Source organism: Sus scrofa, chromosome 10 (genome assembly GCF_054392235.1).
Source record: "Sus scrofa isolate SSC_HxYL_T2T_F1_AM1 chromosome 10, Sscrofa_HxYL_maternal_Yorkshire_Landrace_v2.0, whole genome shotgun sequence".
NCBI lineage: Eukaryota > Metazoa > Chordata > Mammalia > Artiodactyla > Suidae > Sus > Sus scrofa.
The window spans coordinates 18,627,665-18,655,063 of NC_139392.1; the positions used below are offsets into that span (position 1 = coordinate 18,627,665).

General features: G+C 44.8%; 1 protein-coding gene across 1 annotated transcript in view; it reads right to left on the bottom strand.

The window, feature by feature from the left end:
- Positions 1-27,399, bottom strand: part of LOC146398840 (uncharacterized) — a 334,352-nt gene that overhangs the window by 242,682 nt on the left and 64,271 nt on the right. Inside the window, exon 3 of the mRNA XM_084979552.1 lies at positions 7,634-7,748. Within this exon, the coding sequence (XP_084835678.1) occupies positions 7,712-7,748 (37 nt within the window). The 3' untranslated portion in view covers positions 7,634-7,711. The remainder of the gene's footprint in view (positions 1-7,633; positions 7,749-27,399) is intronic.

The following is a 27,399-nucleotide window of genomic DNA, read 5'->3' on the forward strand; positions in this document are numbered from 1 at the left end:
GTGCTGGGTTCAAGGGCAGCTGGTTACACCTGCCCAGAGGGACACAAGGGGACAGAGCAGACTCTAGATGGAGAGGCTTGAAAAGGCACAGAAATTTACATTTAATCAAGGTTCTTCACGTCCCTGATGACTCAGTGTCATCTTTTTTTTTTTTTTTTCTTGTGCTTTTTAAGGCCACACCCGCAGCATGTGGAAGTTCCCAGGCTAAGGGTTGAATCAGAGCTGCAGCTGCCAGCCTACACCACAGCCACAGCCATGCAGGATCAGGCCACGTCTGCGACCTACACCACACCTCATGGCAACACCGGATCCTTAACCCACTGAGCAAGGCCAGGGATCAAACCCGAATCCTCACGGAAACTAGTTGGATTTGTTTCGCTGTGCCACAATGGGAACTCCCAACTCAGTGTGATCTTGAACATATTACCTGACACATCTGACCTTGAGTTCGTTGCCTCATCCGTCAAATGGGAATACTGCCTGAGTGGGCAGCTCCTGCGAGGACTGCCTTCTCTGTAACCACAGTGATGGGGGCGTCTGTGGGCCAAGTCTGTACCAAATAATCCTCCCGCCTCTGCCCCAACAGACTCATCCCAAAGTGACCCCTACCCAGCTCAACATGAGGCTGCTCAGTTCTCTTCCTTAGTAACTGACATTTGCACAGAGACACAGAAACCTGAAACTCTCTGGTGGTAATAATAATAATAAAGCAAACACGGATGGGGTTTACCGTGTACCTGACACTGTTCTAAGCTCCCTCTATATTTACATCTTCAGAACCAAGCTATGTACATGTACTATTTCTAGGATCACCTCCATTTAACAGATGAGGAAACTGGGACCCAGAAAGGTAACCCTATGGGGAGAAAATACACAAAGTCCTGCCTCTCAGGACTTTATCATTTTATCTCAACTAACCAGCCCCCAGGATATGGCTACGATACTATGACTGCTAAGAGGTACTGAAAGATTGCCCTGAGCCTCGCACCTGTCATGGGTTTGGCTTGTATTATTTCCATCCGATCTTGGGGCGCTGCCTGAGAGGCAAATACTGTCATTGTCTTCATTGTACCTGTGGAAGAATGCATTTCTGGCTCCTTTCGCCCTTCCCCTTTCCTCCCCTTCCTACCCCCCTGCGTAGAATGAAGGTCTGATGTAGACAGTGTAAATAGCCAGAGCTTCTGGGCATGCTATTGTCTGAGCATCTGACCAACATCAGCAAGAGAGAAAAGCTGGCTTGCAGTTGTGACAATGTCCAGAATGTGAAAGCCCTAGGGCCACTAATCCCTAGCCCATCTGAAGCCAGAAGCTCTGGGCATGGAGACTGGAGGCAACCACCAGAGGGCGAGGGACACTGAGATGAATGGAGTGGGGTAAGGAGAAGGGATACGGGGGCTGTTCGGGGAGAGAAGGGGCTCCCCGACACTGCCCAAATCCAGCGCAGGGGCCTAAGGAGGAAAGAAGAGACAGCATCTGAATGCTGGAATACCCACTGTCACCCAAAGCCAAGGATTTCCTAGCTGGTCATGAATGGCAAGACCTATGAGGCAGCGTGGGCAGCACTGAGGGCTTCCAGCAGATGAGGCCCTTCAGCTGACAGAAGGGAAGTAATCTGCTCAAAGTCATGAAGCTGGAGTGGCAGAGGCAGGAGTAGAACCCCCACCCCCACACACACACACTGCCCTGGCTGATCTGGGGTCCACGCACTTAACCCACTACCCATCTTGCTCTTGGGCATTTAACCAGCTACTCCATGTCCTCCTTGCCTACAGAGAATTCTTCTATACCTTATTGCTTTTCTTGGACGGCATGTGTTCACATCTGTCCCCAAAACCTCTTTCACATCTGGCTCAGCTTTCCAAGCCAGGCACAAATGCCAGCTCTCTCCATGCCAAACTTTTCCCCTGCCTCTCAAGCCTCAGTACCTTCTCTCTTCCTGATCCCACAGAGCCCTTTGCCTATCTAAGCATACAAGGTGGATTCTGCTCTGCATGGGAGCTGAGTGGGCAGGTCCAATCTCTTCTGCTAATTGAGATCCCCAAGGCCAGAGGTATTTCATATGTTGTTGGCTTCCCTTCACCCCAACCAACCAACACACACACACCACCAGGACACTGCCTTGCAGTTAGCACTCAAGTAGTATGTGCTATGAGTAAGTTCTGAAGATCTAATATACAGCATGGTGGCTACTGTCCATATTGCATATCCTCAATATATACACAGTATATATATATATATCCATATCATATACTTAAAATTTGCTAGAGACAGTAGCTGTTAAGTGTGCTCATCACCAACCAACAAAATCTTATGTAATATGTATATATTATGTTTATATAATATAAATATGTATTTATATTTATATGCATTTTCTGTACAGCAGAAATTGACAAAACATTGTAAATCAACTATAATAAAAAATTTTTAAAACTTCTGTGAGATGGTGACTGAGTTAAGTAACTTGGTAAATCATTTCACAATGTATATGTATATCAAATCATCATGTCATACACCTGAGATGCGTATAAATAATAAATATTATCTATTTTAATATGATCTTTTAATTGAGGTCAATTATACCTCAATACAGCTGGACCGGGGGAAGGAGAAGTCTGTATGGAAGGAGGAGGCAGACATTCAGAGGATTCAAACAACCACAAACACAAAGCGGCCTCAGAGGAAATGTCAGGAGCCTCTGCTCTGGTTCCATCCCTCAGGCTGAAAGGCCAGCTTGTCTTTGAGTCAATCATTTGGGGGAAGCATCTTCCCAAGAGAAGGCTATGGCATTGCATGAATAAGTCATCCACTGACTCTCTGCACGGGAAGAGTTACTGTGTTATCTGATGGAAATGCGCAAAAAAGAAAGCAGAAGGAGAACAGGATTGCATCCCCAAAGGGAATCAGGAGAATTTACCACCACTACTCAGGTGCCAATTTGGTGCAGAAAATGCTCTCGGGACTTTGCATGCCTCTCGGCTCAGGGTCTGAGGTCAGCCGTGCCCAGCGCCCTCTCCTGGCCACCTGGCCGAGGGTGTCTCTCTCTCTCTCTCTCTCTCTCTCTCTCTCTCTCACACACACACACACACACACACACACACACTCACTCAAAGGAGCCACCTTCTTACCACCGCAGGATGTCACTATAGCTTCTCAAGAGGCCACGCTCTGAGCATGGGCCCCGGAGCAATCGCCCTAGACTGGGAGGGACAACATCTCCCAAGAGAAGCCGCAGGAAGAAGGGACAGCGTCGGTAAAGACCACGCCTTAACCCCCTAACTCAAGCCACCAAGAAGTCTTGTCCAGAATCATGCCTCAGATCATGTCCCACAAGCCTGAGGGACAGCCAGGTGGGGAGAAAGAACCCCAGCTTCAGTTTGCCCCTTTTCCTGAGCTGCTGTTCAGTTCACGGATCCATGTGTGGGGGATGACAGCAAAACTGCAAAGAGAGCAGTGGCAAAGGGGTGTGAGCCTCCTCCCTGTGGCCGGGTCTGGGTTTTGGCAAGGGTGACAACCCCAGGGGAGGGTCAGAACCCATCTGCTGGTTGGGTGGGTTCATCCTTCCGGCTCTGCAAATCTCCCAGGCATATTTCATGCTTAATGAAGTATCTGCTGTTGTTGGGGTTGTTATTTTCTGAGAGCTTAATGAAACGTCTATGTTCAAGGCTCTTCAGATGGATGGTATTTATTCACTTTCCTCTCGTTTACTTTATACCTGGTGGATGCAGGTTTACGGCAGAGATTAAACTCTTGTCGTTTGATGTGCTTAGAGATGTCAGCAGGTCAGCTTCCTTCTTCAACTCACAAGGTTGTTAGTCTATGACTAACCCACAGGTTTCCAAACAAACCAGCTGTCTATTTTGTATCTCTTTTGAGCTCTCTCAAAAAAATAAAATCAGGAGTTCCTATTGTGGCTCAGCAGAAACAAACCCAACTAGTATCCATGAGGATTCAGGTTCGATTCCTGGCCTTGCTCAGTAGGCTAAGGATCCAGCATAGCTGTGAGCTGTGGTGTAGGCCGCAGATTTGGCTCAGATCCTGCGTGGCTGTGGCTATGGCGTAGGCTGGCAGCTGCAGCTCCGATTCCAACCGTAGCCTGGGAACTTCCATATGCCGCACGTGCAGCCCTAAAAAGCAAAAAATAAAAATAAATAAATAAAATAAAGTAAACCCAAAGCCTAGTATCTGGACCTCCACTTGCTTGAAAAAGCATTTTCTATAGCCCACTCTCAGCATCACCCACAAACGACCTCCCAACCCTGGGATTAGCTAGAGCAGATCTCATTTTACTATGCTTCACTTGACTGCACGTTGCAGATGGTGTGTTTTTTACAAATTGAAACTTTGTGTCACCCCTGCATCAAGCAAATCCATCGCCACCATTTTTCACACCAGCATTTGCTCACTTCACGTTTCTGTGTCACAATTTGGTAATTCTCAAAATATTTCAAGTTTTTGAGTAACTAGTATATTTGTTGTAATGCGAGGTGATCAGTGATCTTGGATGTTACCACCGCAATTGTTTTGAGGCACCACAAACCTTGCCTATATAAGATGGTGAACCTGGAGTTTCTGTTCTGGCTCAGCAGGTTCAGAACTCAACTAGGATCCATGAGGTTGTGGGTTTGATCCCTGGCCTCATCAGTAGGTTAAGGGATCAAAGCTACAGTGTAGGTTGCAGACGTGGCTCAGATCTGGTGTTGCTATGGCTGTGGTGTAGGCTGGCAGCTGTAGCTCTGATCTGACCCCTAGCCTGGGAACCTCTATATGCCTCAGCCGCAGGTGTGGCCCTAAAAAAAAAAAAAAAAAAAAAAAAAAAAAGATGGTGAACTTAATTGGTAGATGTTGTGTGTGTTCTGACTGTTCCAGTGACCGGCTGTTCCCACCTCTCTCCCTCTCCTGGGGCCTCCCTGTTCCTTGAGATACAACCATCTTGAAATTTGGTGACTTAATAACCTTACACTAGTCTCAAAGTATTCAAGTGACAGGAAAAGCTGCATGTCTCTCACTTCAAATCGAAAAGCTGGAAATGACTCAGCTTGGTGACGAAGGCAGGTTAGAAAACCGAGACAGACTGAAAGCCAGGCCTCCTGTGCCAGTCAGCTGAGCTGAGAATGCAGAGGAAAAGATCTTGAAGGAAATTAAAAGTGCTACTTCAGTGAACACATGAATGATGAAAACATGAAACAGCCTTACTGCTGATACAGAGAAAGTTTGAATGGTCTGGATAGAAGAGCAAACTAGCCACAGCATTCTCTTAAGACAAAGCCTCACCCAGAGCCAGGCCCTAACTCTTCAATTCTAGGAAGGCCGAAAGATGCCAGGAAGCTGAAGAAGAAAATGTTGTAGATAAGAGTTGATTCAAGAGGTTTTTAGGAAAGAAGCTGTCTCCATAACCACAAATGCTGATGCAGAGGCTACACTGAGTTATCCAGATCTAGCTAAGATAATTAAGGACAGGGGCTACAAGGGAGAGCCCACTGGGGTGCGTCGGAAATGAATCCAACTAGTATCCATGAGGATGCAGGTTTGATCCCCTGGCCTCGCTCAGTAGGTCAGGGATCCGGCATTGCCGTGAGCTGTAGCATAGGTTGCAGACATGGCTTGGATCTGAGGGTGTGGCTGTGGCTGTGGCTGGCAGCTGCAGCTCCAATTCAACCCCTAGCCTAGGAACTTCCACATGCGGTGGGTACAGCCCTAAAAAGCAAAAAAAGCAAAAAAAAAAAGCAAAAAAAGATGTGGCTACACTAAACAATAGATTTTAAATGTAGATGAAACAGTCTTCTATTGGAAGAAGATGCCCTCTAGGATTTTCATGGCTGGAGAGGAGAAGTCAAGGCCTTGGCTTCCAAGTTTCAAAGCGCCGGCTGACCCCCACTAAGGGCCAGTGCAGCCAGTGACTTTCAGTTGAAGCCAATGCTCATTTTTTATTCCCAAAATCCTCAGGCTCTTAAAAATACTGAATTTCCGTGGCCTGTCCTCAGTCGGTGGGATAATAACATCTGGATGACAGCACATCTGTTAACAACATGGTTTACTGAATCTTGTAAGCCCACTGTTGAAGACATACTACTCATGGGGGGGGAGATTCCTTTCAAAATATTTCTGCTCATCGACAATGCACCCGGTCACCCAAGAGCTCCGGGGAATGAACAAGACTCACGTTGTTTGCACGCCTGCAAATAGCACCATTCATTCTGCATCTCATGGATCAAGTCAGTTTGACTTTGTCTTATTACCGAAGAGAGAAGTTTCATAAGGAGGCAGCTGTCACGGTGATTCCTCTGATGGATCTGGGAAACGTCACTTGAAAACCTTCTGGAAAGGAGTTACCATTCTCAATGTCGTTAAGAACTATGTGTGGAGTTCCTGCTGCGGCGAAGCCGGTTAAGGATCTGGTGTTGCCTCTGCGGTAGCTCAGGCATGGTGTCAGTCCCCAGCCTGGCAGAGCGCGTTAAGGATCCAGTGTTGCCGCAGCTGTGGTACCGGTCGAAAGGTTCCCATTCAATCCCCGACTGAGGAACTCCTACAGTTCCTGGGCCAGGGGGTTCACCCACATCCTCATGGTTACTAGTTGGGTTCATCACCGCTAAGCCACGACTGGAACTCCTTTGCTTCTTCCCTTTTTTTTTTTTTTTTTTTTTGGTCACACTTGTGACAACATGTAGAAGTTCCCAGGGCAGGGATCAACCCCTCATCACAGCAACCCAAGCCACAGCAACAATATCTCTAGATCCCTCACCCACTTTACTACAAGAGAACTCCAAGACAATGATTTTTTTTTTTTTGTCTTTTTGCCTTTTCTAGGGCCACTCCCGAGGCATATGGGGTTTCCCAGGCTAGGGGTGGAATCGGAGCTATAGCTGCCAGCCTACGCCAGAGCCACAGCAACACGGGATCCGAGCCGAGTCTGCAAGCTACACCACAGCTCACGGCAACGCCAGATCCTTCACCCACTGAGCAAGGCCAGGGATCGAACCCACAACCTCATGGTTCCCAGTCGGATTCGTTAACCACTGCGCCATGACGGGAACTCCACCAAGACAATGATTTTTGACATAGAATCTACTCCTAGTGAAGATGCCATGAAGCCTGCTGAAATGACAACAAAATATCTAGGACATTACGTAAACTTAGTTGATGTAGCAGGAGAAGTGTTTGAGAGGATTAATTCCAATTTTGAAAGAAGTTCTACTTTGGGTAAAATGCTATCGAGGCACTGGGTGGTCCAGAGAAATTGTTTGTGAAAGGAAGAGTCAATCAATTCAGCAAACGTCACCGTTGTCTTATTTTTAAGAAGTTGCCACAGCCACCCAACCTTCAGGGACCACCTCCCTGATAAACTGGCAGCCATCAACACTAAGGCAAGACCCTTCCCCCTCAAAAAGATTATGACTCCTATGGCAGCTATGAAAAGATAATGCTCAGGTGATAGTTAGCAAGTTTTAGCAATAAGGCATTTTCATGAGCACCACACACTAACCACTTGAGCTAACTGGCCACTATAATAAAGCATTTTTAAATTAAGGCCTGTACATTTGCCAGATATAATGCTCCTGCAGTATAGTGTAAACATAATTTTCACATGCACCAGGAAGCCAAAATATTCATATGATTTGCTTTATTGGGGTATTACCTCTATTGCAGTGGCCTGGAACTGAACCAGCAGGGTCTCCAAGGTAAGCCTGTATTTGCAGCAGTCTGAGCAATCCGTCTACAACACAGACCTCTCCTTTGAGTCTAGTCTGCAGCTAAGGAGAAAGGAAGCAAACCTCAGTGCAATTGTGGTATGTGGTTCAAGTCAGCCACAAGAAACACTCAGCTGCAGGCTCCAGGGGCTGCAGAATTTAGAGGAGACGGGGAAATACATGAAGTCAAGTAGGCAGGGACGCATGGGTGGAAAGTTGGACTTGAACCAGAACTAGAAGAATGGATCGGCAGAAGAGCATGGTGAAGGGGGTTGGGGGGGTGGGGGCAAAAGATGGAAACGAGCCCTGTGAGCTTGTGAGGCTGTGAGAACACTGACAGCTGAAAAGAATGGGGCTCCTTCGTAGGGAACAAATTTTGGAAAAGGAGCAAGACGGTGGAGGATCTTGAAAGAATCTTGAAAACGTGCTTAGTCACTTAAAGGTGACAAACAGACTTTGCAAAGATTCCTCACCTCTCCGGCCAGGTGGACTAGCTGGCTACTTTTTACATGTTAAATATATCTTTTACTTAAATACCAAATGCCTAACTAAAACTTTAGCAAACATTTAGTGAGTGTCAGCTGTGCCAGGCGCCCTGCCTCGGGCTGGAGGCTCACAGATGAGAGTTGCAATCACACGCTCAAGTTCTCATGTGTAGGAAGGAGATGACACCACCCAGGAACAGGCAGTGGTTATCTTTATTTTTTTCTTTTTTGTCCTTTTAGGGCCCCACCTATGGCACATGGAAGTTCCCAGGCTAGGGATGGAATCGGAGCTGCTGGCCTACACCACAGCCATAGCCACACCAGATTTGAGTTGCATCTGTGACCTATATCACAACTCATGGCAACGCTGGATCCTTACCCCATTGAGTGAGGCCAGGGATCGAACCCGTAACCTCATGGATGCTAGTTGGGTCCGATATTAACTGCTGAGCCACTCCTGACCCAGGTATTCTTAAAGGGCTCCAGGCCTTTCCTAGGGAAAAAATTCACAGAGAAAAACCTCTCCCGCCTTTTTGCTTGAACAGTGCTTTGTCCACACGCCATCAGCGCATTCACTCGGCACTTTAGGGTTAGCTGTCTATTCCTTTGCCTCCCACATCGACAGCAAGAAGCCCCTGGGGACACAGGCTGTAGCTTATCCATTATAATGTCCCAAGCGAATGTTTCAGCATTCATTCTTAATCAACGGCCACCGTGGAGAATGAAATTGGGGGCAATCCAGACACAAAGTAGGAGTATAGAGAGGCAACGGTGCTCCTCCTTCTTAGCAATAAGAACTAGCTATTACGCAATTTTAGCAGGCATGTGAACAGAACAGTGAAATGGTGTAGAAACGGGGCCTTTTATGAAAAAGTGCTTTAGAACTTTTAGGAACGACTGGCGATTGCAAGAACGGGAGACATACTGCTGGGGCAGCCGTGAATCCACTGAGACTTTGCTCTGTCGCATCAGCCTCCCCAGGGGCAGGCCCCTTTGAACCACAGGACCTGCCACACAATCGCAAGGCCTATAGTCACCTCCTGATCTCTGCCTGCCTCCCCTCCCCCACCACACTCACTCCTTAGAAGCGCTAATCCTCACGCTTCTTAGGTGTCACCTTGAAAACAGCAGGTATTGGGCAAGGGTTTCCAGGGCACTTCTTGGTTCCCACGTTGCTCAGGAGTGAGTGTGCCCCCTCTCCCAGATGACCCCGAATTCGGAGCATACATCCTCCATTGCCAGAGGTAAAAATGCTTTTCACTTTAAAAATTGAAGACATTTCTTATTTTATTTATGGTTTTTTTTTTGTTTTTGTTTTTGTTTTTTTTTTTTTTGCTATTTAAGGGCTGGACTCGCGGCATACAGAGGTTCCAGGATAGGGGTTGAAATGGAGGTGCACCTGCCAGCCTTTGCCACAGCCACAGCAATGCCAGATCCTTAACCCACCAAATGCAGCCAGGAATCGAATCCGCATCCTTATGGAGACTAATCGCGTCCCTTGCCGCTGAGCCCCAGTGGGATCGCCCGAGTTTCTCATTTTATTTATTTATTTTTTTCATTTTTTTTTATTACTCAAATGAATTGATCACATCTGTAGTTGTACAATGATCATAACAATCTGATGTCCCAGGATTTCCTTCCCACAGCCCAGGCACATCCCCCACCCCCCAAACTGTCTCCTCCGGAGGCCATAAGTTTTTCAATGTCTGTGAGTCAGCATCTGTTCTGCAAAGAAGTTCCGTCTGTCCTTTTTTTCAGATTCCACATGTCAGTGAAAGCATTGGATGTTGGTGTCTCATTGTATGGCTGACTTCACTTAGCATGATAGTTTCTAGGTCCATCCATGTTGCTAAAAATGCTGGTATTTCATTCTTTTTAACGGCTGAGTAATATTCCATTGTGTATATGGACCACGTCTTCTGGATCCACTCCTCTGTCGATGGACATTCAGGTTGTTTCCATGTCTTGGCTATTGTAAATGGTGCTGCAATAAACATTGGAGTACATGTATCTTTTCGAGTCATGGTTTTCTCTGGATAGATGCCCAGGCGTGGGATTGCTGGATCAAATGGTAGTTCTGTGTTTAGTTTTCTGAGGCATCTCCATACTGCTTTCCACAGTGGTTGCACCAATTTACAATCCCACCAACAGTGTACTAGGGTTCCTTTATCTTCACACCCTCTCCAGCCCTTCTTGTTTGTAGACTTTTGGATGATGGCCATTCTGGCTGGTGTAAGGTGGTACCTCAGAGTGGTTTTGATTTGCGTTTCTCTAATAATGAGTGACGTTGAACATCTTTTCATGTGTTTCTCGGCCATCTGTCTCCTTTGAAGAATTGTCTGTTTAGATCTTCTGCCCATTTTTGGATGGGGTTGTTTGTTTTTTTGGTATGGAGCTACAGAAGGTGTTTATAAATTTTGGAGATGAGTCCCTTGTCAGTGGATTCATTTGCAAAGATTTTCTCCCATTCTGTGGGTTGTCTTCTTGTGTTGTTTAGGGTTTCCTTTGCTGTGCAGAAACTCTGAAGTTTGATTAGGTCCCAGTTGCTTATTTTTCTCTTTATTGTCAATACTCTGATAGGTGGATCTGAGAAGAGGTTGCTGTCCTTTATGTCAGAGAGTGTTTGGCCTATGTTTTCCTCTAGGAGTTTGATAGTGTCTGGTCTTCTATCTAGGTCTTCAATCCATTTGGAGTTTTGTTTTGTGTATGGTGTTTGGGAGTGTTCTAATTTCATTCTTGTGCATGTGGCTGTCCAGTTTTGCCAGCACCACTTATTGAACAAGTTGTCCTTTCTCCATTGTATATCCTTGCCTCCTTTGTCATAGGTGTGTGGGTTTAATTCTGGGCTTTCTATCCTGTTGCACTGATCTCTATTTCTGTCTTTGTGCCAGTACCATATGGTTTTGATGAGTGTTGCTTTGTAGTGTAGTCTGAAGTCCAAGAGCCTGATTCCTCCAGGTCCATGTTTCTTTTTCAGGATGTCTTTGGCTATTCTGGGTCTTTTGTGCTTCCAAACAAACTTTAAAATATTTTGTTCAAGTTCTGTGAAAAATGTCTTTGGTGATTTGATAGGGATTGCATTGAATCTGTAGATTGCCTTGGGTAGTATAGTCATTTTGATAGTATGAACTCTTCCAATCCACGAGCATGGTATATCTTTCCATCTATTTGTGTCATCTTTGATTTCTTTCATCAGTGGCTTGTAGTTTTCAGAGTGCAGGTCTTTTGTTTCTTTAGGTAGGTTTACTCCAAGGTATTTTATTCTTTTGGATGCAATGGTAAACGGGATTGCTTCCCTAATTTCCTTTTCTGCTTTTTCATTGTTAGTATATAGAAACGCTATTGATTTCTATGTATTGATTTTGTATCCTGCAACTTTGCCAAATTCGTGGATGAGCTCTAACAGTTTTCTGGTAGAGTCTTTAGGATTCTCTAGGTATAGGATCATGTCATCTGCAAATAGCGATAGTTTTACTTCTTCCTTTCCAATTTGGATTCCTGTTATTTCTTTTACTTCTCTGATTGCTGTGGCTAGGACTTCCAGAACTATGTTGAAGGGTAGTGGCGAGAGCAGACATCCTTGTCTTGCTCCTGATCTTAGCGGGAATTCTTTCAGCTTTTCCCCATTGAGAATGATGTTTGCGTGGATTTGTCATATATGGCCTTTCTCATGTTGAGGTAGGTTCCCGTTATGCCCACTTTCTGAAGGGTTTTTATCAGAAATGGGTGTTGGATTTTGTCAAAGGCTTTTTCTGCGTCTATTGAGAGGATCATATGGTTTTGACTCTTCATTTTGTTAATGTGGTGTATCACACTGATGGATTTGCAGATAATGAAGAACCCTTATATCCCTGGGATAAATCCCACTTGATCATGATGTACAATCCTTTTAATGTATTGTTAGATGCGGTTTGCTAGTATTTTGTTGAGGATTTTTGCATCGATGTTCATCAGTGATATTGGCCTGTAGTTTTCTTTTTTTGTGGAGTCTTTGTCTGGTTTTGGTACCAGGGTGATGGTGGCCTCACAGAATGAGTTTGGGAGTATCCCTTCTTCTGCAATTTTTTGAAATAGTTTCAGAAGGAGAGGTGTTAGCTCTTCTGTAAATGTTTGATAGAAATCACCTGTGAAGCCATCTGGTTCTGGACTTTTGTTTGTTGGAAGTTTTTTAATCACAGTTTCAATTTCAGTTCTTGTGATGGGTCCATTCATCTTTTCTATTTCATCTTGGTTTAGTCTTGGAAGATTGTACTTTTCTAAGAATTTGTCCATTTCTTCTAGGTTTTCCATTTTATTGGCATATAGTTCCATATAGTAGTCTCTTATGATGCTTTGTATTTCTGTGGCGTCCGTTGTTACTTCTCCTTTTTCATTTCTAATTTTATTGATTTGAGTCCTCTCTCTTTTTTGCTTGATAAGTCTGGCTAGGGGTTTATCAATTTTGTTGATCTTTTCAAAGAACCAGCTTTTCGTTTCATTGATCTTTTCTATGGTTTTCATTGTTTCTATTTCATTGATTGCTGCTCTGATCTTTATGATTTCTTTCCTTCTACTAACTTTAGGTCTTGTCTGTTCTTCTCTCTTAAGCTGCTTTAGATGTAAAGTTACTGAGTTTCTCATTTTAGAATCATCACATTGCACAAAGAAATTGCTGATAGCCATTCAAAAAGGAACGCCCTATTTCCCCAGCTCCTGACTTCCCCAGGCGCCTACTTTCTCAGGCCTGAGGACTCCATGCCATTCATTATTAGATGACATGCAATCAAGCTTGAAATCCATGGGACTGTCAGCAAACCACAACTGGGGCATATCCACTCCCACCTGGAGCCTGGAGTTTACACCTCTTATCGTGTCTGGTTCAGGCACGACTGAACTCCATATTCAGTCTCCAGCTGTGGATTCTGTGTGTAAAGACAGGCTCTTCCGGATTGCAGAGAAGGCTTTGCCTTCCACAGTGACAGAAGACAAGATCACCAGACTCGAACCTAAGGGTGACGGTGTCGCCTTCCTGCTCAGAGGCACCTTCTACCACCCGCATGCTTCCTAAAAGCAGCCGAGGCCAAGCCGGGCGCATTTCAGCTTCCGCAGACTAGAAGCAGAGGCTCGCAGTTTGCAAGAGTTTTCCTGAGAGAAATAAGCCAGGCAACATGCCCACGGCCGGGGCCAGACTCCCCAGTCCTGCTGCTTGTCACTGCTCCTCCGTCCACGTGCAGCACAGAAGTCAGGTGTACCTCTTTCCAACTCTGGCAGAAGTTTCCAGTCATGCTCCCTGCACTTTCCATCAGAGCGAGACTAAGCGAGAGCTGCTGTTCTTCCCCCTCCCTTACCCTTTATTCCCCCATGCGAACAAATTCAAAAAGAGCCAAAAGGGGGGCCTGGTAGCAAAGAAAAAAAAAAAAGAAAGAGAGTTCCCATTGTGGCGCAGTGGTAAATACTCCGACTAATATCCACGAGGATGCCGGTTCCATCCCTGGACTTGCTCGGGGGGTAAAGGATCCGGTGTTGCCGTGAGCTGTGGAGTATGTGTATCGCAGACACGGCTGGAATCTATTGTTGCTGTGGCTGTGATATAGGCCAGTGGCTAAAGCTCTGATTCGACCCCTAGGCTGGGAACCTCCCTTCATATGCTGTGGGTGTGGCCCTAAAAAGACCAAAAAAAAAAAAAAAAAAAAAAGAGTTCGGATGGGAGCAGCTGGTTCCCTACCCTTCTAAAAAGTTATTTTCTGCATGAATGTAAAAGCCAAGTGACTTTACACTCATGAACTGACTGCATGTTACCTGGCATCTTCCTTGAGACCTCAACTATGTTAAACAGTTCGACCCACAGATCTGTACAGGACTCCTGCTGTTGCCCTTTCTTAGAGAAAGAGCCCAAGATGGAAAGATTTATACAGGAGAGAGAGAGAGACGGTAGATCAGAAAACCATCTGACAGAGTTCCTGTTGTGGCACAGAGGAAATGAACCAACTAGGATCCATGAGGTTGTGGGTTCGATCTCTGGCCTCGCTCAGTGGGTTAAGGATCCAGGGTTGCTGTGAGCTGTGGTGTAGGTCACAGGTGCAGCTTGGATCCTGCATTGCTGTGGCAGTGGTGCAGGCCAGCAGCTGCAGCTCGGATTAGCCCTCTAGCCTGGGAACCTCCATATGCTTTGGGTGTGGCCCTAAAGTACAAAAAACAAAAAGAAAAGAAAAGCATCTGCCATCAAGGGAGCTTTCTAAAGTCAACCTAGCCTGTCCCAGTGTGAATTTCAACTCTGAAATGTTCTTACCCAGAGGAGAACAAGCAGCAGAACTAGGGAGAGCAGTCTACCTCCTTAATCTATATGAAATTAAGAGCACAACCTCCAACCGTTTGTGCAGAGGCATCCAGAATGCCAGGGAACTCCCAGAAGCAGTTCGTTTGTAGAGAAAGATACATGTACCCTGGCCAAAGGGTGAAAGAGAGTTCTCCTTGCAGCACTTGCAATTTAAAGGCTAATCTTGTGTTTGCTACACAGAGGACAATCACTCAATAACTGCCATTGATTGGCTAACTGGCACATCACTTGAAAATCAGTCTGAATGCTCCTGGAATTGAGCATTAACACTTTCCAGCCTATCTTCAGATTGGCCTTTGAAGCATCATCTTCAGGGCTTCTGTTTTGTTTTTTTTTAATAATGAGTTTTATTTTTTCCATTATAGTTGCTTTACAGTGTCTTAGGGCTTCGTTTGAAAGGAGAGAGTCATTGTGGAGTATTTTAGTCCTTAAGATGCCCTATAATTTCGTTGACCTCAAAGCCTTGAGGTCAGTACACTTAGAATGACTAATGTGAATGGAGCAGTCATGCCTTCTACGATTTAAAACAATTCTCCTTCAAATTGGGGTGACAGTCACCACCAAGTATACAGAGGACTAAACTTCTCTTTCCCTACTTCCAACTGATGTTCAAGCTACCCTGGTAAGTAGAAGATTCCAGAAAGCACAGCATAGAAACAACCTATATGTCCATCGAAAGATGAATGGATTAAGAAAATGTGGTGCATATACACAATGGAATATTACTCAGCCATAAAAAGAACAAAACAATGCCATTTGTAGCAACACAGATGGAACTAGAGACTCTCATACGAAGTGAAGTAAGTCAGACAGAGAAAGACAAATACCATGATATCACTGATATATGGAACCTAATATATGGCACAAATGAACCTTTATGCAGAAAAGAAACAAACTCATGGACATGGAGAACAGGCTTGTGGTCACCAACAGGGAGAGGGAGGGATGGACTGGGGTTAGTAGATGCAAACTAATCCATTTGGAGTGGATAAGCTGTGAGATCCTGCTGTGTAGCACAGGGAACTATATCCCGTCCCTTGTGATGGAACATGATGGAGGATAATGTGAGAAAAAGAATGTGTATCTATATGACTGAGTCACTCTGTTGTCCAGCAGAAATTGACAGACATGGTAAATTAACTATAATAAAAATTGTTTTAAGAAAGCACACAGTGGTGCTCACTTTCTCTTCCCACAAGTCTTAACCTGTCACCTCTAATGTTTAAGTATGTTGGCCAATGTAACCAGAAAAAAGAACATTATCACCCTTCCCTCTTTTGTCTGTTAAAGTAAATTCTGTCTTTGTGAGCTTTCTTGTACAGAAATAGGGTGATGAGTGATGAGTGAGAGGGAGCATTGAAAGTCATTACAATGAACTGAGTAGATTTACACTGTTGAGGACAGAGAACTATCAGCCAATGAGCACAGGCTACACACAGAAGAGGAGATGGGAGGGAAAAAAGAGGAACCACCCGGGCAGGATTAGAAAGTGTTTTTAGGAGGTAAGGAGCAATGAGTTCAGGTAAGAGAAGAGGGAGTTACTTGGGTAGTTCTTGTGTTTATGAATTGCTGAGAAAGAGGCAAGAGGGAAAGAGATTTTAATAAGCTCCCTTTGTATTAATAATGTCTTGGGAAATTATTCATGATATTTAATTGCTTTTCAAATATTGTTGTTGGAGGTAAGCCTGATGTTCCTGTGAATGTCACCCTACGCCAAGCCTGGGCCACCAGGGATCTCAGCTTTATATGAATTAAAGAGGTTGTTACAGTTTTATCCAGTTGGAAATGTATTGAAATGCCTCATGTGGTTTTAATTGTATCAACATTGGCTTGAAAGAAACTCCTCCTAAAATATTATTTCCATAGAATTTGGGTGTTGGGCAGGACTTTAGAGTAAATCTGCTTTAGTCCTAATAGACTTGATTTTTTTTTTTTTTTTTTTGTCTTTTCTAGGGCCTCACCTTTGGCACACGGAGGTTCCCAGGCCAGGGGTCGAATCGGAGCTGTAGCTGCCGGCCTACACCACAGCCACAGCAACACCAGATCCAAGCCACATCTTCAACCTATACCACAGCTCACAGCAGCGCTGGATCCTTAACCCACTGAGCAAGGCCAGGGATTGAACCCTCAACCTCATGGTTCCTAGTTGGATTTGTTAACCACTGAACCATGATGGGAACTCCAGACTCGATTTTTTTTAATGAAGAAGAAATCTGTGATTTCTAAATTTTTTGTTGATTAATTTAAAACATTGATATATATACTTTATCATTTCTTTATGTGATAGACTTTATTCAAATCCCCAAACTCTCAAGTTATTAATTCAGTCTCTCTTTCTTTTTGTAACAGATTTATTGAGATAAAATTCACATACCATGTAATTTAGAGTGTATACTAAATTACTTTTGGTATATTTACAGTGTGGGGCATCCATCATCACAATCAGTTTAGAACATTTTAATTACTCCAAAAGGAAAATCACTCCACAACCCCTCTGTCACTCCCAACCACAGGCAACCACAAATCTGCTTTCTCTATATATAAATTTACCTATTCTGGGAGTTTCTGTCATGGCACAGTGGAAATGAATCCTACTAGGAACCATGAGGGTGTGGGTTCGATTCCTGGCCTTGCTCAGTGGGTCAAGGATACGGTGTTGCTGTGAGCTGTGGTGTAGGTTGAAGATGTGGCTCGGATCCTGCGTTGCTGTGACTGTGGTGTAGGCTGGCAGCTACAGCTCCGATTTGACCCCTAGCCTGGGAACCTCCATATGCCTCAGGAGTGGCCCTAGAAAAGGCAAAAAGACCAAAAAAAAAAAAAAAATTACCTATTCTGGACATTTCATGTAAGTGGAGTCACAATGTGTGGTCTTTCATGACTGACAGCTTTCACTTAACACAATGTTTTCAATACATTTGTAATTTTCATGTACTTTTTTTAGCCAAATAATATCTCATTGTATAGATATACCAAATGTGGTTGATTCATTCACCAACTTATGGATGGACACTTGAGTTGTTTCCACCTTTTGGCTATTTCAGCAGTTATGAATAATCCTGCTATGAACATTCATATATATGTTTTGAGTTTTGTGTATTTGGTTGGTTTTGTTTTGTTTGGGGGCATGCCCATAGCATGTGGAATTTCCTGGGCCAGGGACTGAATCACGCCACAGCAGCAACCTGACCCACTGAAGTGACAGCGCAGGATCCTTAGCCCACTGTGCCCCAAGAGAATTCCTTCATATATGTGTTTTTATGTAGACACATGTTTCATTTTCCTTGGGAATATACCTAGAACTGAAATTGCAGGGTCATATGGTAACTCTATGTAAACACAGAGTTAAAACTTTTTGAGGAATTTTAAGACTATTTCTGAAATGGCCATACCATTTCATATTCCCACCAGCACTGTATGAGTGTTCCAATTTCTCCATACCCTCATCAATATTTGTTTTGAATTTGACTTTTTTATCACAGCCATCCTTGTTGGTATGACATGGTATCTCACTGTGGTTTTGATTTTTATTTCTATGATATGACTAGTGGTGCCAAGCATCTTTCATTTGCTATTGGCCATTTGTATATCTTCTTTGGAGAAATGTTTATATGAATTCTTTGCCTATCATTTATTTTGGTTCTCTTCTTATTCTTGAGCTGTAAGTATTTTTATATATTCTGACATAACTTTCTTATCAGATACATGATTTGCAAAAAAAATTTTCCCATTCTGTGGGTGGTCTTTTCTGTTTCCTGATAGGGTTCGTTGCAGCACAAAAGGTTTTCATTTTGCTGGGTTTTCTTATTTTATTTTATTTTTTTGTCTTTTTGCCTTTCCTAAGGCCGCTCCCTCGGCATATGGAGGTTCCCAGGCTAGGGGTCGAATTGGAGCTGTAGCTGCTGGCCTACACCACAGCCACAGCAATGCGGGATCCGAGCCGTGTCTGTGACCTACACCACAGCTCACGGCTGGATTTTCTTTATTTTTTTTCTTTTGGTTGCTTGTGCTTTTGGTCTAGCTAATAAACTTACTAATTCCAAGGTCAGAGAGAGTTACCTCTATTTTTTCTAAGACTGTTATAGAATAAGCTCTTACATTTAGTCTTTTTTTTTTTTTTTTTTTTTTTTTTTTTGCCTTTTTTATGGCCACACCTGAAGCATATGGAGGTTCCTAGGCTAAGGGTCTAACTGGAGCTACAGCTGTTGGCCTACGCCACAGCCACAGCAATGCCAGATTCGAGCCACATCTGTGACCTACACCACAGCTCACGGCAATGCCAGATCCTTAACCCACTGCGTGAGGTTAAGGATCGAACCCGCATCCTTATGGATACTAGTCAGGTTCTTAACCTGCTGAGCCACAATGGGAACTCCTAATTCATTTTTAAATTCATGCATATTTGTCCAGGGCCCAGCAGGTGCAAAAAAGCACTGTCCTAGGAACTGAGCATACAGAGGTACATAAGTTCCTGCCCTCAAAAGGCTAACAATTTTGCCAATTTTCGTTTAGCTAACTAAAATGGCAACATTCAGTTAATTTGTGCCATTCTTCACATTAACTCCCTATGCTACCTCCCTATTGATACCTACTCTCTGAATCTAGCACAGAATCCTAAAAAATATGGGTCTATCATCTAAAATATCCCTGTTACTGTGTAAACCAGCAAAGGCATCATCTTCTTTAAACGTCTCAGTTTGGGTAACTGATGAGACCCACAGGCTCTGTGGCAGAGAAGAGGAATTCCTGGGCGTGTGGGAAGTCTCAGGGGCTTCCCAGGTCCCTCTAAGCACTGCATTTGGACAGTTCTTAAAAACAGAACATGTTCTGGCCTTGCCTATAAAGATTTTCCTTAGGGCTCGCAAGGTCTTGTTTGTCGTCCAAGCCAGAGAGGTGGATCTCTGCCACAGGTTCTGGGGGAAGCCAAGGCTACCCGAGATCTCCGAGGTGGTGCGGAGCTTTCACACTGCCTCCCCCAGCAAAAGAACATGATTTATCCCAGTCTAAAAACAGAAGTGGGTCCAACCCCAGGCAGCCACACGATCCCCTCTGACAGACTGATAGGATGCTCACGACTATTCTTGACTTGAATATTAGTATCTGTGTCTAAAAGCAATACTGATAATCGAATCTTTAGAAGCGGACTCTGAGCAAGAAGCAAACCTCTGCAGAGCTGACCACTTGCTGATCCAGTGATCACAGTCACGGAACTGGTACAATTCCTTCTCTGGGACTGCATTTATTCACTGCCACCAATGAACATATATTGACCACTTACTATGTACCAAAGACCGTGCCAAATAATGACAAAAACAAGGAAGAAGAGATTCTGTTCTCCAAGATCCAGACTTAGTGGGAAACCCCTAGTGTCATGGAGAGTGCAGGATGGAGTGCCTGCCCCCAGCTTAAACCTCTCCTGCCCCCAGAGCATCTGGAGAAGAAGACCTGACAATGGCTCAAAGTGATGAGGTGCATCGAAAGCTTTGATACAAAGGAGCCAACATAAGAACAGAAACAGGAACAGGAGTTCCCCTCATGGTTCAGCAGTTAACAAACCCGACTAGGATCCAAGAGGATGCAGGTTCAATCCCTGGCTTCGCTCAGTGGGTTAAGGATCTGGCGTTACCATGAGCTGTGGTGTAGGTCGGCAACTGTAGGCCAGCTCTAATCCAACCCCTAGCCTTTGAAATTCCATATGCTGCAGATGCAGCCCTAAAAGCAAAAAAAAAAAAAAAGACTATAAACAGGAACATTTCCAGGAAACATGTGCATACTCTAGAATTCCATAATAAACTGAATAACTGGGAGCATCTCTATGTGACAGGCCCAGTGCCCGAGTGGTGGATACAACATTAAATAAGACCAAACCCCCTTTTCTTAGCGTCAACTGAATGTAATTCAGTAGCCTAAATAAGACAACTCTGTCAAAAGTGATGAATTTCCAAAAGAGCTAAAGAAAACTCTAAACCGAAGCAACTACTATGACAAAACACATTGACCCCCCATGTTGGGTACAACTTACTAATTAATCAGTGCTCTAGAGACCCAAGGTCTCTGGCATTCCCTGATCAAGTGTCAGGTTACTGCCTTACGTGATCTGTTTCTCTTTTAACCTAAAGCAAGGCTAGAAAGACATCGTCCCACATCCCTGTAGCACAAGGCATTCAATATCTTATTTTTTTTATTTTTATTTTTTGTCTTTCTGCCATTTCTTGGGCCGCTCCCGTGGCATATGGAGGTGCCCAGGCTAGGGGTCAAATCGGAGCTGTAGCCGCCGGCCTACACCACAGCCACAGCAATGAGGGATCTGAGGCACGTCTGCGACCTACACCACAGCTCATGGCAACACCGGATCCTTAACCCACTGAGCAAGGCCAGGGATCGAACCCGCAACCTCATCGTTTCTAGTCGGATTCGTTAACCACTGAGCCACGAAGGGAACTACTCAGTATCTTATAATAAGGCAGAAAATAATGTGAAATGAAACCACTTCTGAGCCAAAACATACATTTAACATAACTGGGGTGTTTTTCCCTGACTTAGCCTGCAAGTCCTAACAGTGTAGCCACATCCTTGCCCCGTGGCGATTGCGCAGCCGTGCTGGGTGCACGGAGAGTGCACGGAACACAACTAAGTGATGAGGTCTCAGTCCTGAGGGAGGTCTGTGCTGGGAGCTTGGGATGATTCAACCCTGGATACGGACTCTAGGAGCTTAGAGTCTAAGAGGGGAGTGGAGACACAGCCATAAATACTATTTTAGGCTGAAAGTGAGGTTCTGACAAAGGTCTGTTAGGGCAGGGATGTAACAAGGGAAGACATGAGGTGTGATCAGCCTTGTAAGGTCCATTTTCACACGGCTGTAAATGCGGTCTTACTATTTGAGGATCCCAGCTCACATGGAAAAGGCTGTAAGAGACAAAAAAGATGTCAGCATGTACACATCTAGCCATGTACGCAGGGATCTATCTATACACGTATTCTTCGGGCTGCTGGAAGGATTGGGCCATGTGAGCTCAAGGCAGGCATAAGCTTGGCAGGGAAGCGTTCAGAAAGGACACCTGGACCACAAAGCGCATCCTCTAGAGAGAAACGGGTAGAATTACAGCTTATCAAACAGGAAGTGTCCTACAAGGCCAATGGTAATTTCAAGTGCAAAGCCTGCCATCACTCACCATCAGCCTCTTGATCAATCCCTCGCACTCCCCGGCCCCAGCGACACTGGCCTTCCGGTTCCTGGACGTACCAAGCATTCTATAGGCTGCTCCCTCTAACAGAATATTCTTTTCCCTTCTCTCCCTCAGACACTAGCTACTCATCCATCAAATCTCACCTTTTCAAAATTCCATTCTCTGAGTCTCCATTCTAAACAGAGTGCCTCAGGAGTTCCTGTTGCGGCTCAGCAGGTTAAGAACCCGACTAGTATCCATGAGGCTGCGGGCTGGATCCCTGGCCTTGCTCAGGGGGTTAAGGATCTGGTGTTGCCGTGAGCTATGGTGTAGGTTGCAGACGTGGCTCGGACCTGGCGTTTCTGTGACTGGGGTGTAGGCTGGCAGTTGCAGCTCCGATGCGACCCCCAGCCTAGGAACTTCCATACACTGAGGGTACACCCCTAAAAAGACTGAAAAAAACAAAACCAAAACCTAAACAGAGTGTCTCCATTGATCTTTCTAATGGCATCTTTTATACATTCGCTTCACGGCATGTATCGAAGTCTTTGGTTATACATCTTGCCAACTGAAAAAATGCACAGCATGAGACCTGTGAGTGAAGGTTTATGGTTTTTGTCTCTTACAGCCTTTTCCATGTGAGCTGGGATCCTCAAATAGTAAGACCGCATTTACAGCCGTGTGAAAATGGACCTTACAAGGCTGATCACACCTCATGTCTTAATGAGGACTTACAGCCGGGTGGACGGCCTCTCAGATAGCTCTGGGGAGCTGCTCTGAACAGGTGGCGGGGAGGCCAGTATGTACGCGATGTGGCTGAAGGGAGTATGTATAACCCAGCACGCATCTCCGTGGAAGGCTGCTGTGGTCCCAAGTGGATCCATCAGAGATCTTAGCACTTTTCTAAGTTGAGAAGATGTAGGAAATTGGGTTCCTAAAACTTGCTCCTGAAGACACCTAACTGTCTGAAGGCCTGTTCTGCCAGTCTGTTCCAGAGCACAGAGTGCCTCACTCCCCATCTGCTTCCACACCCGCTGAGCGCCTTTCAGGGGGTGCTGAAGTTCAACAACTGCGGTGGCTACAGGGACCTCATTCTTGTAGAACCTGATGCCAAATGACATTCTTTAGTTGGCTATTTTTTTTTTTTTCATCTGTCCCTCCTACCAGACTACCTAAACGAGGGCAGGAATCACATATGATGAGCAAGCACTCTACACCATCCTAGTATAGAGCACTGTGCCAAAGCTCTCTGCAAAATAGGTTTTATGCGTAAGAGAGATTAAATTATTCTCGTATGTCAGAGCTAAGACCAATGGGAAGAAGATTGTTCCAAGGCTATAAATAAGACATCTTTATTTCCTTTTTACAAGTTCATCTGAATTATATGCATCATACCCGTTGGTTACAACATTCATGTCCTAAATAGAGGGTCCAATCGTGATGCTAAGTAAAGACATGACCAGATCAGTTACGTAACGAGCTCTCGGTCACCGGAAGTGTCGGCAAGGAAGCACAACGATCCCTTTGATTCTGAAAATGGACTTCACCATTAAGCTGGCAAATAAAGTTTTGCAAGCTTTTGCTTGAAGCTAAAGCTTAAGGAAACTACAGTCATTCATCCAATCGTTTATTAGGGTCTTTTACTTATTGATGGTTGTGGAGAATTTACCACCTGCCAGGCTCAGTGATGGATGCTGGGCATGGAGCAGAGGACACAACACGGTCCTTTCCCATGGATGTTTCTTTGCACAAAGTCTCAGGGTCTGAGAGGAGGCACTGGGACGTCTGGCTTCAGGCTGCCGCTATCTCAGGTTGAAACTGGTTTTAGAAACCCTCGAGGCAAAGACTGTATTTTTTGCCAGGGTAAGGTGGAGGCTTCTCCAGAAAGCGGCAGGAGAAAGCCAGCCACAAATCATGCTCCGGTTGATAATACTCTTAGGAAATAACCCATATCCTCATCTTACGTGGCTGGATACTGTTGTCCAAAGGACATAAATTCTATCCTCCCTTTAATCACGCAAGGACTGCACACAAGCCAAGTGGGGCCATAAAGGTAGCTGTGCCCCCGGACATACTAAATTGCTTAAGTGACAGCTCTGGCTCAAACAGCTTTCCCAGGATTTTTTTATGAGGTTCACTGACATCTATGGGTCCATGCCCCACTCAGGTCGAAGGGTAACCAACAGCCCTGATCTGCTGGCCTGAGAGTAATAGCAGGGGCACAGCATGGAGCCAAGCCCCATTTCCCTGGCTGACTTCTGCCTCCAGGGTCCAGAAGGCAGCTCTCTTTGCTCCTCCCCTAATGATTTGCAGGTTACATATATTAAGATACTTTTGATCCTGAAAAACCCTCGGCCAGTATTGAAAGCATAATGACACACAAATTAGCCTTATCTGGGATATTGCTCTTTAGACAAGGCTGCCTGCTAATGAACTGGGCAGATGCATGTGGCCTCCTGGTTTGAGACTTTTTATTCTGGTCCAGCACATGCTCACAAAGAGCAGAGTCTCTGGGGCTCATCAAACAGGACTCACTCCTTCTTATCTTGGCCTCGTGTTGACTGCTCAGCTCTCCCCTTGTCTTGTGAAGTAAGTCCTGTCTGTCTAGGACTATATCCCAACCTGCTTCTGCTTTGGAACTTCCTAAGTCTCTCTTGTTCCCCCTCCATTCCCTGCAATACTGTTTTTCTTGCCTCTTTAACGCACCTCCTTCACTTATATGACAGAATCCCTCGCGAGATCTATTTAGCCTTAAACCCATGACTCTAGATGATCAGAAGTAAACGCCAGAAATGCTAATGTCTGCCCTTGATCGAAAGCTCTTTGCTTCGGGACCCTCCATGGGCCAGAGGAAAATAGATTTCCATCAGAGCCTGGAAGATGAGTGTGACTGTAGTTCATTGATGATCGAATCCCACTTGAGAGCTTACGTCTCTGTCCAACCCTAATTTGATCTAAATGCGTTCATGCTCTAGTTCAGCTGAATGCACATTAGCTCCTCACATCTCAGGGGAGAATCGGGTTCTTGAGAGAAGCCGGGACATTTTCTCTCAACTTACCAAGCAGGTGCTAACGAGAACACATCATCAGATACAAACCACTTCAAGTCCCTACTTAACTTTCTGCAGAGCTCAACTCTCAACAAGGAATTTCAAGAATAAAGAGATGTCCTCCTAAGGTATGAAATGGGGGGTTAATAATGGGTACAGAACACAATGCCTATTTATACTTATTTATTTTTAATCTAAGTGTTCCTTTCATTATCCAAGTGTGGGCTCAAGAACATAATGGGGTCAAAGAAATGAAAAGAATACATGTGGCTAAAATTATATAATAGCATTCTAATAAGGTAATAAAAGAGGGAAACTCGCTGGTATTTAAAATTCAGAAGGACAGCTAGTGATGTCGAGATTAACCAGCGTGAGAAACTCCCTTTGGGGTCAGTGAACATATCTGAGGAACTGGGTACCCATCGCATTTTACTGTGATATAGGTTAGTTTGCTTATACATGGAGAGAATACACTATATCCATATGTGCCAGATGCAGGGTAAAACTGGCAAACAGATCGACTTCTATTTGCCTTTCTGGGGTGACATGGAAGCTTTCAGTACAGCAGATGATTAGGTTGCAGGGGTTGTTTTGGTTTTGCTTCTTTGTTTCAATCACAGAGAGAGGAGAAAGAAAGAAAGGAAGCAAAGCAAAGCCCACTGCCCTTCAGGAGACAAAAGACCCTCAGGGACATCCTGGATACATCCACCCAACGAGGCACTCCCGGGTTTGGGCTTTATGTAGGAATGTGTGCAGCAACGTGGTCACTCACCAGAAAGCACGGAAGAAGTGGTTAAGAATGTGACCCATATATTTTCAAGGTACCTTTAAAAGGAATCTCTGCAAAGATACTCGGTTCTCACGGCGATTCACTCTGGAAACAAGGGTTCAACTGAGCCATTGAGTATCTTTTTCTGCGAACCATCCTCTCTCAGCAGTGGTCAGAGCAGGGGCATTTGGGGGCGTTAAGGGGGTCCTACAGGGGCTTCCACTCTGGCTTTAGGGTGTGCGAAGTCACAAGACAATGTCACTCCCATGCCAGCAACCACAACAAGCCATAGAATCTACGGAAGAATAATATTTTTCAGCCTCTCGGAGAGCAGAGATTGTAAATTAAAATCTTGTTTCTCCAAGGAGAGAAGAACATACAACTATGTCACTTCTGACCGGCAGGCCAGTGGTGGAGATAAGCACTAAAGAACAAGTGGAGAGGAAAACCTGATAGGCTTTTTTTTTTTTTTTTTTGGCTTTTTAAGGCTATACCTGCAGCATTGGGAAGTTTCCAGGCTTGGGGTCGAATCGGAGCTGCAGCTGCCAGCCTACACCACAGCCACAGCACTGTGGGATCCAAGCCATGTCTGTGATCTACACGACCTACACCAGAGCTCACAGCAACGCTGGATCCTTAATCCACTGAGCAAGTCCAGGGACCCACATTCTCATGGTTACTAGTCGGGTTCACTCCCGCTGAGCCAGAACAGGAACGCCTGACGTTATCCAATTTTTAAAAGACATTTTGTGGGCCAATAAATGTAGCAAACATTGAATTAAACCAAGTTAAACAGATTTCTTTCCTGCCGGACCTTCCTAATCCTTCAATACGTTCATTTGCGTGGCCTTCCGAAGGAAAGCGCTCTGGTGTGTAATTTCACCAAATCTGCTAGAACATGGATCTCTTTTCTCTGAAATCTTAGGAAATACTACCAGAGGTAAGTCACTTCATTTTTGTGTCAGTTTTCTTTCCCCTATGTGAATTTTTTTTTTTTTGTCTTTTTTTTTTTTTTTTTTTTTAGGGCCGCATCCACGGCATATGGAGGTTCCCAGGCTAGCGGTCTAATCGGAGCTACAGCTGCCAGCCTACGCCACAGCCACAGCAACGCCGGACCCTTAACCCACTGAGCGAGGCCAGGGATCGAACCCACAACCTCATGGTTCCTAGTCGGATTCGTTTCCGCTGTGGCATGACGGGAACTCCTCCCCTATGTGAAATTTAATAGAGTTTGCTTTAGTACTCCCAGAAATCTGAATGGGGATCAGTACGGTGCCTACAAAGTTTGAATTCTGTTAACTAAATGAATTCCAGGACTATGGTTATTAACACAGGCAGCGTGTGGACACAGAAATGGTCACCACATGTTTGGAAGCAAAGTTTCATATCTGCTGGACTGAGAGCAAGTCAGAAAACCTAGGCTATCGAAGGTGTAGAAAACGTCAGCCCATGCTATTCCTGCAACTCAGAGCTCAAGGTCAGACTCTTTGAAAAAAACAAAGATGTTTTCCATCAGGAAAACAGACCATCCTTGTTTTGCCACAGCTTCCATGGCAACAACACTTTCCAAAAACTCATAGAACTCCGTGTATGAGAAAGGATGTCTGTATCACAGGGGATCAGAGATAAGTCCTCTGAGAAACAGATTCCATCTGGAGACAAAAGAATAGAACATTCGACCACTTTACAGGAATAACAAGACAGAACATTTGAAATTAGGAGCCTCCTGGAGATTTGAGATGTGCTCTCTTTCAATGAGGAAAGACCACACAGATGTGTCTCGTTCAAGCACTTAGGTGCTCTTTCTCCTACGGCACATGTTATCCTTCCAGCATGTACTCCATACTCCTGAAAATAAGATGGGAGGAAGAAAATGACTCGTGCTTCAAAGTGAAAAAAGCCGCACTGGCAGAAGACGCGTCTTTTCCATC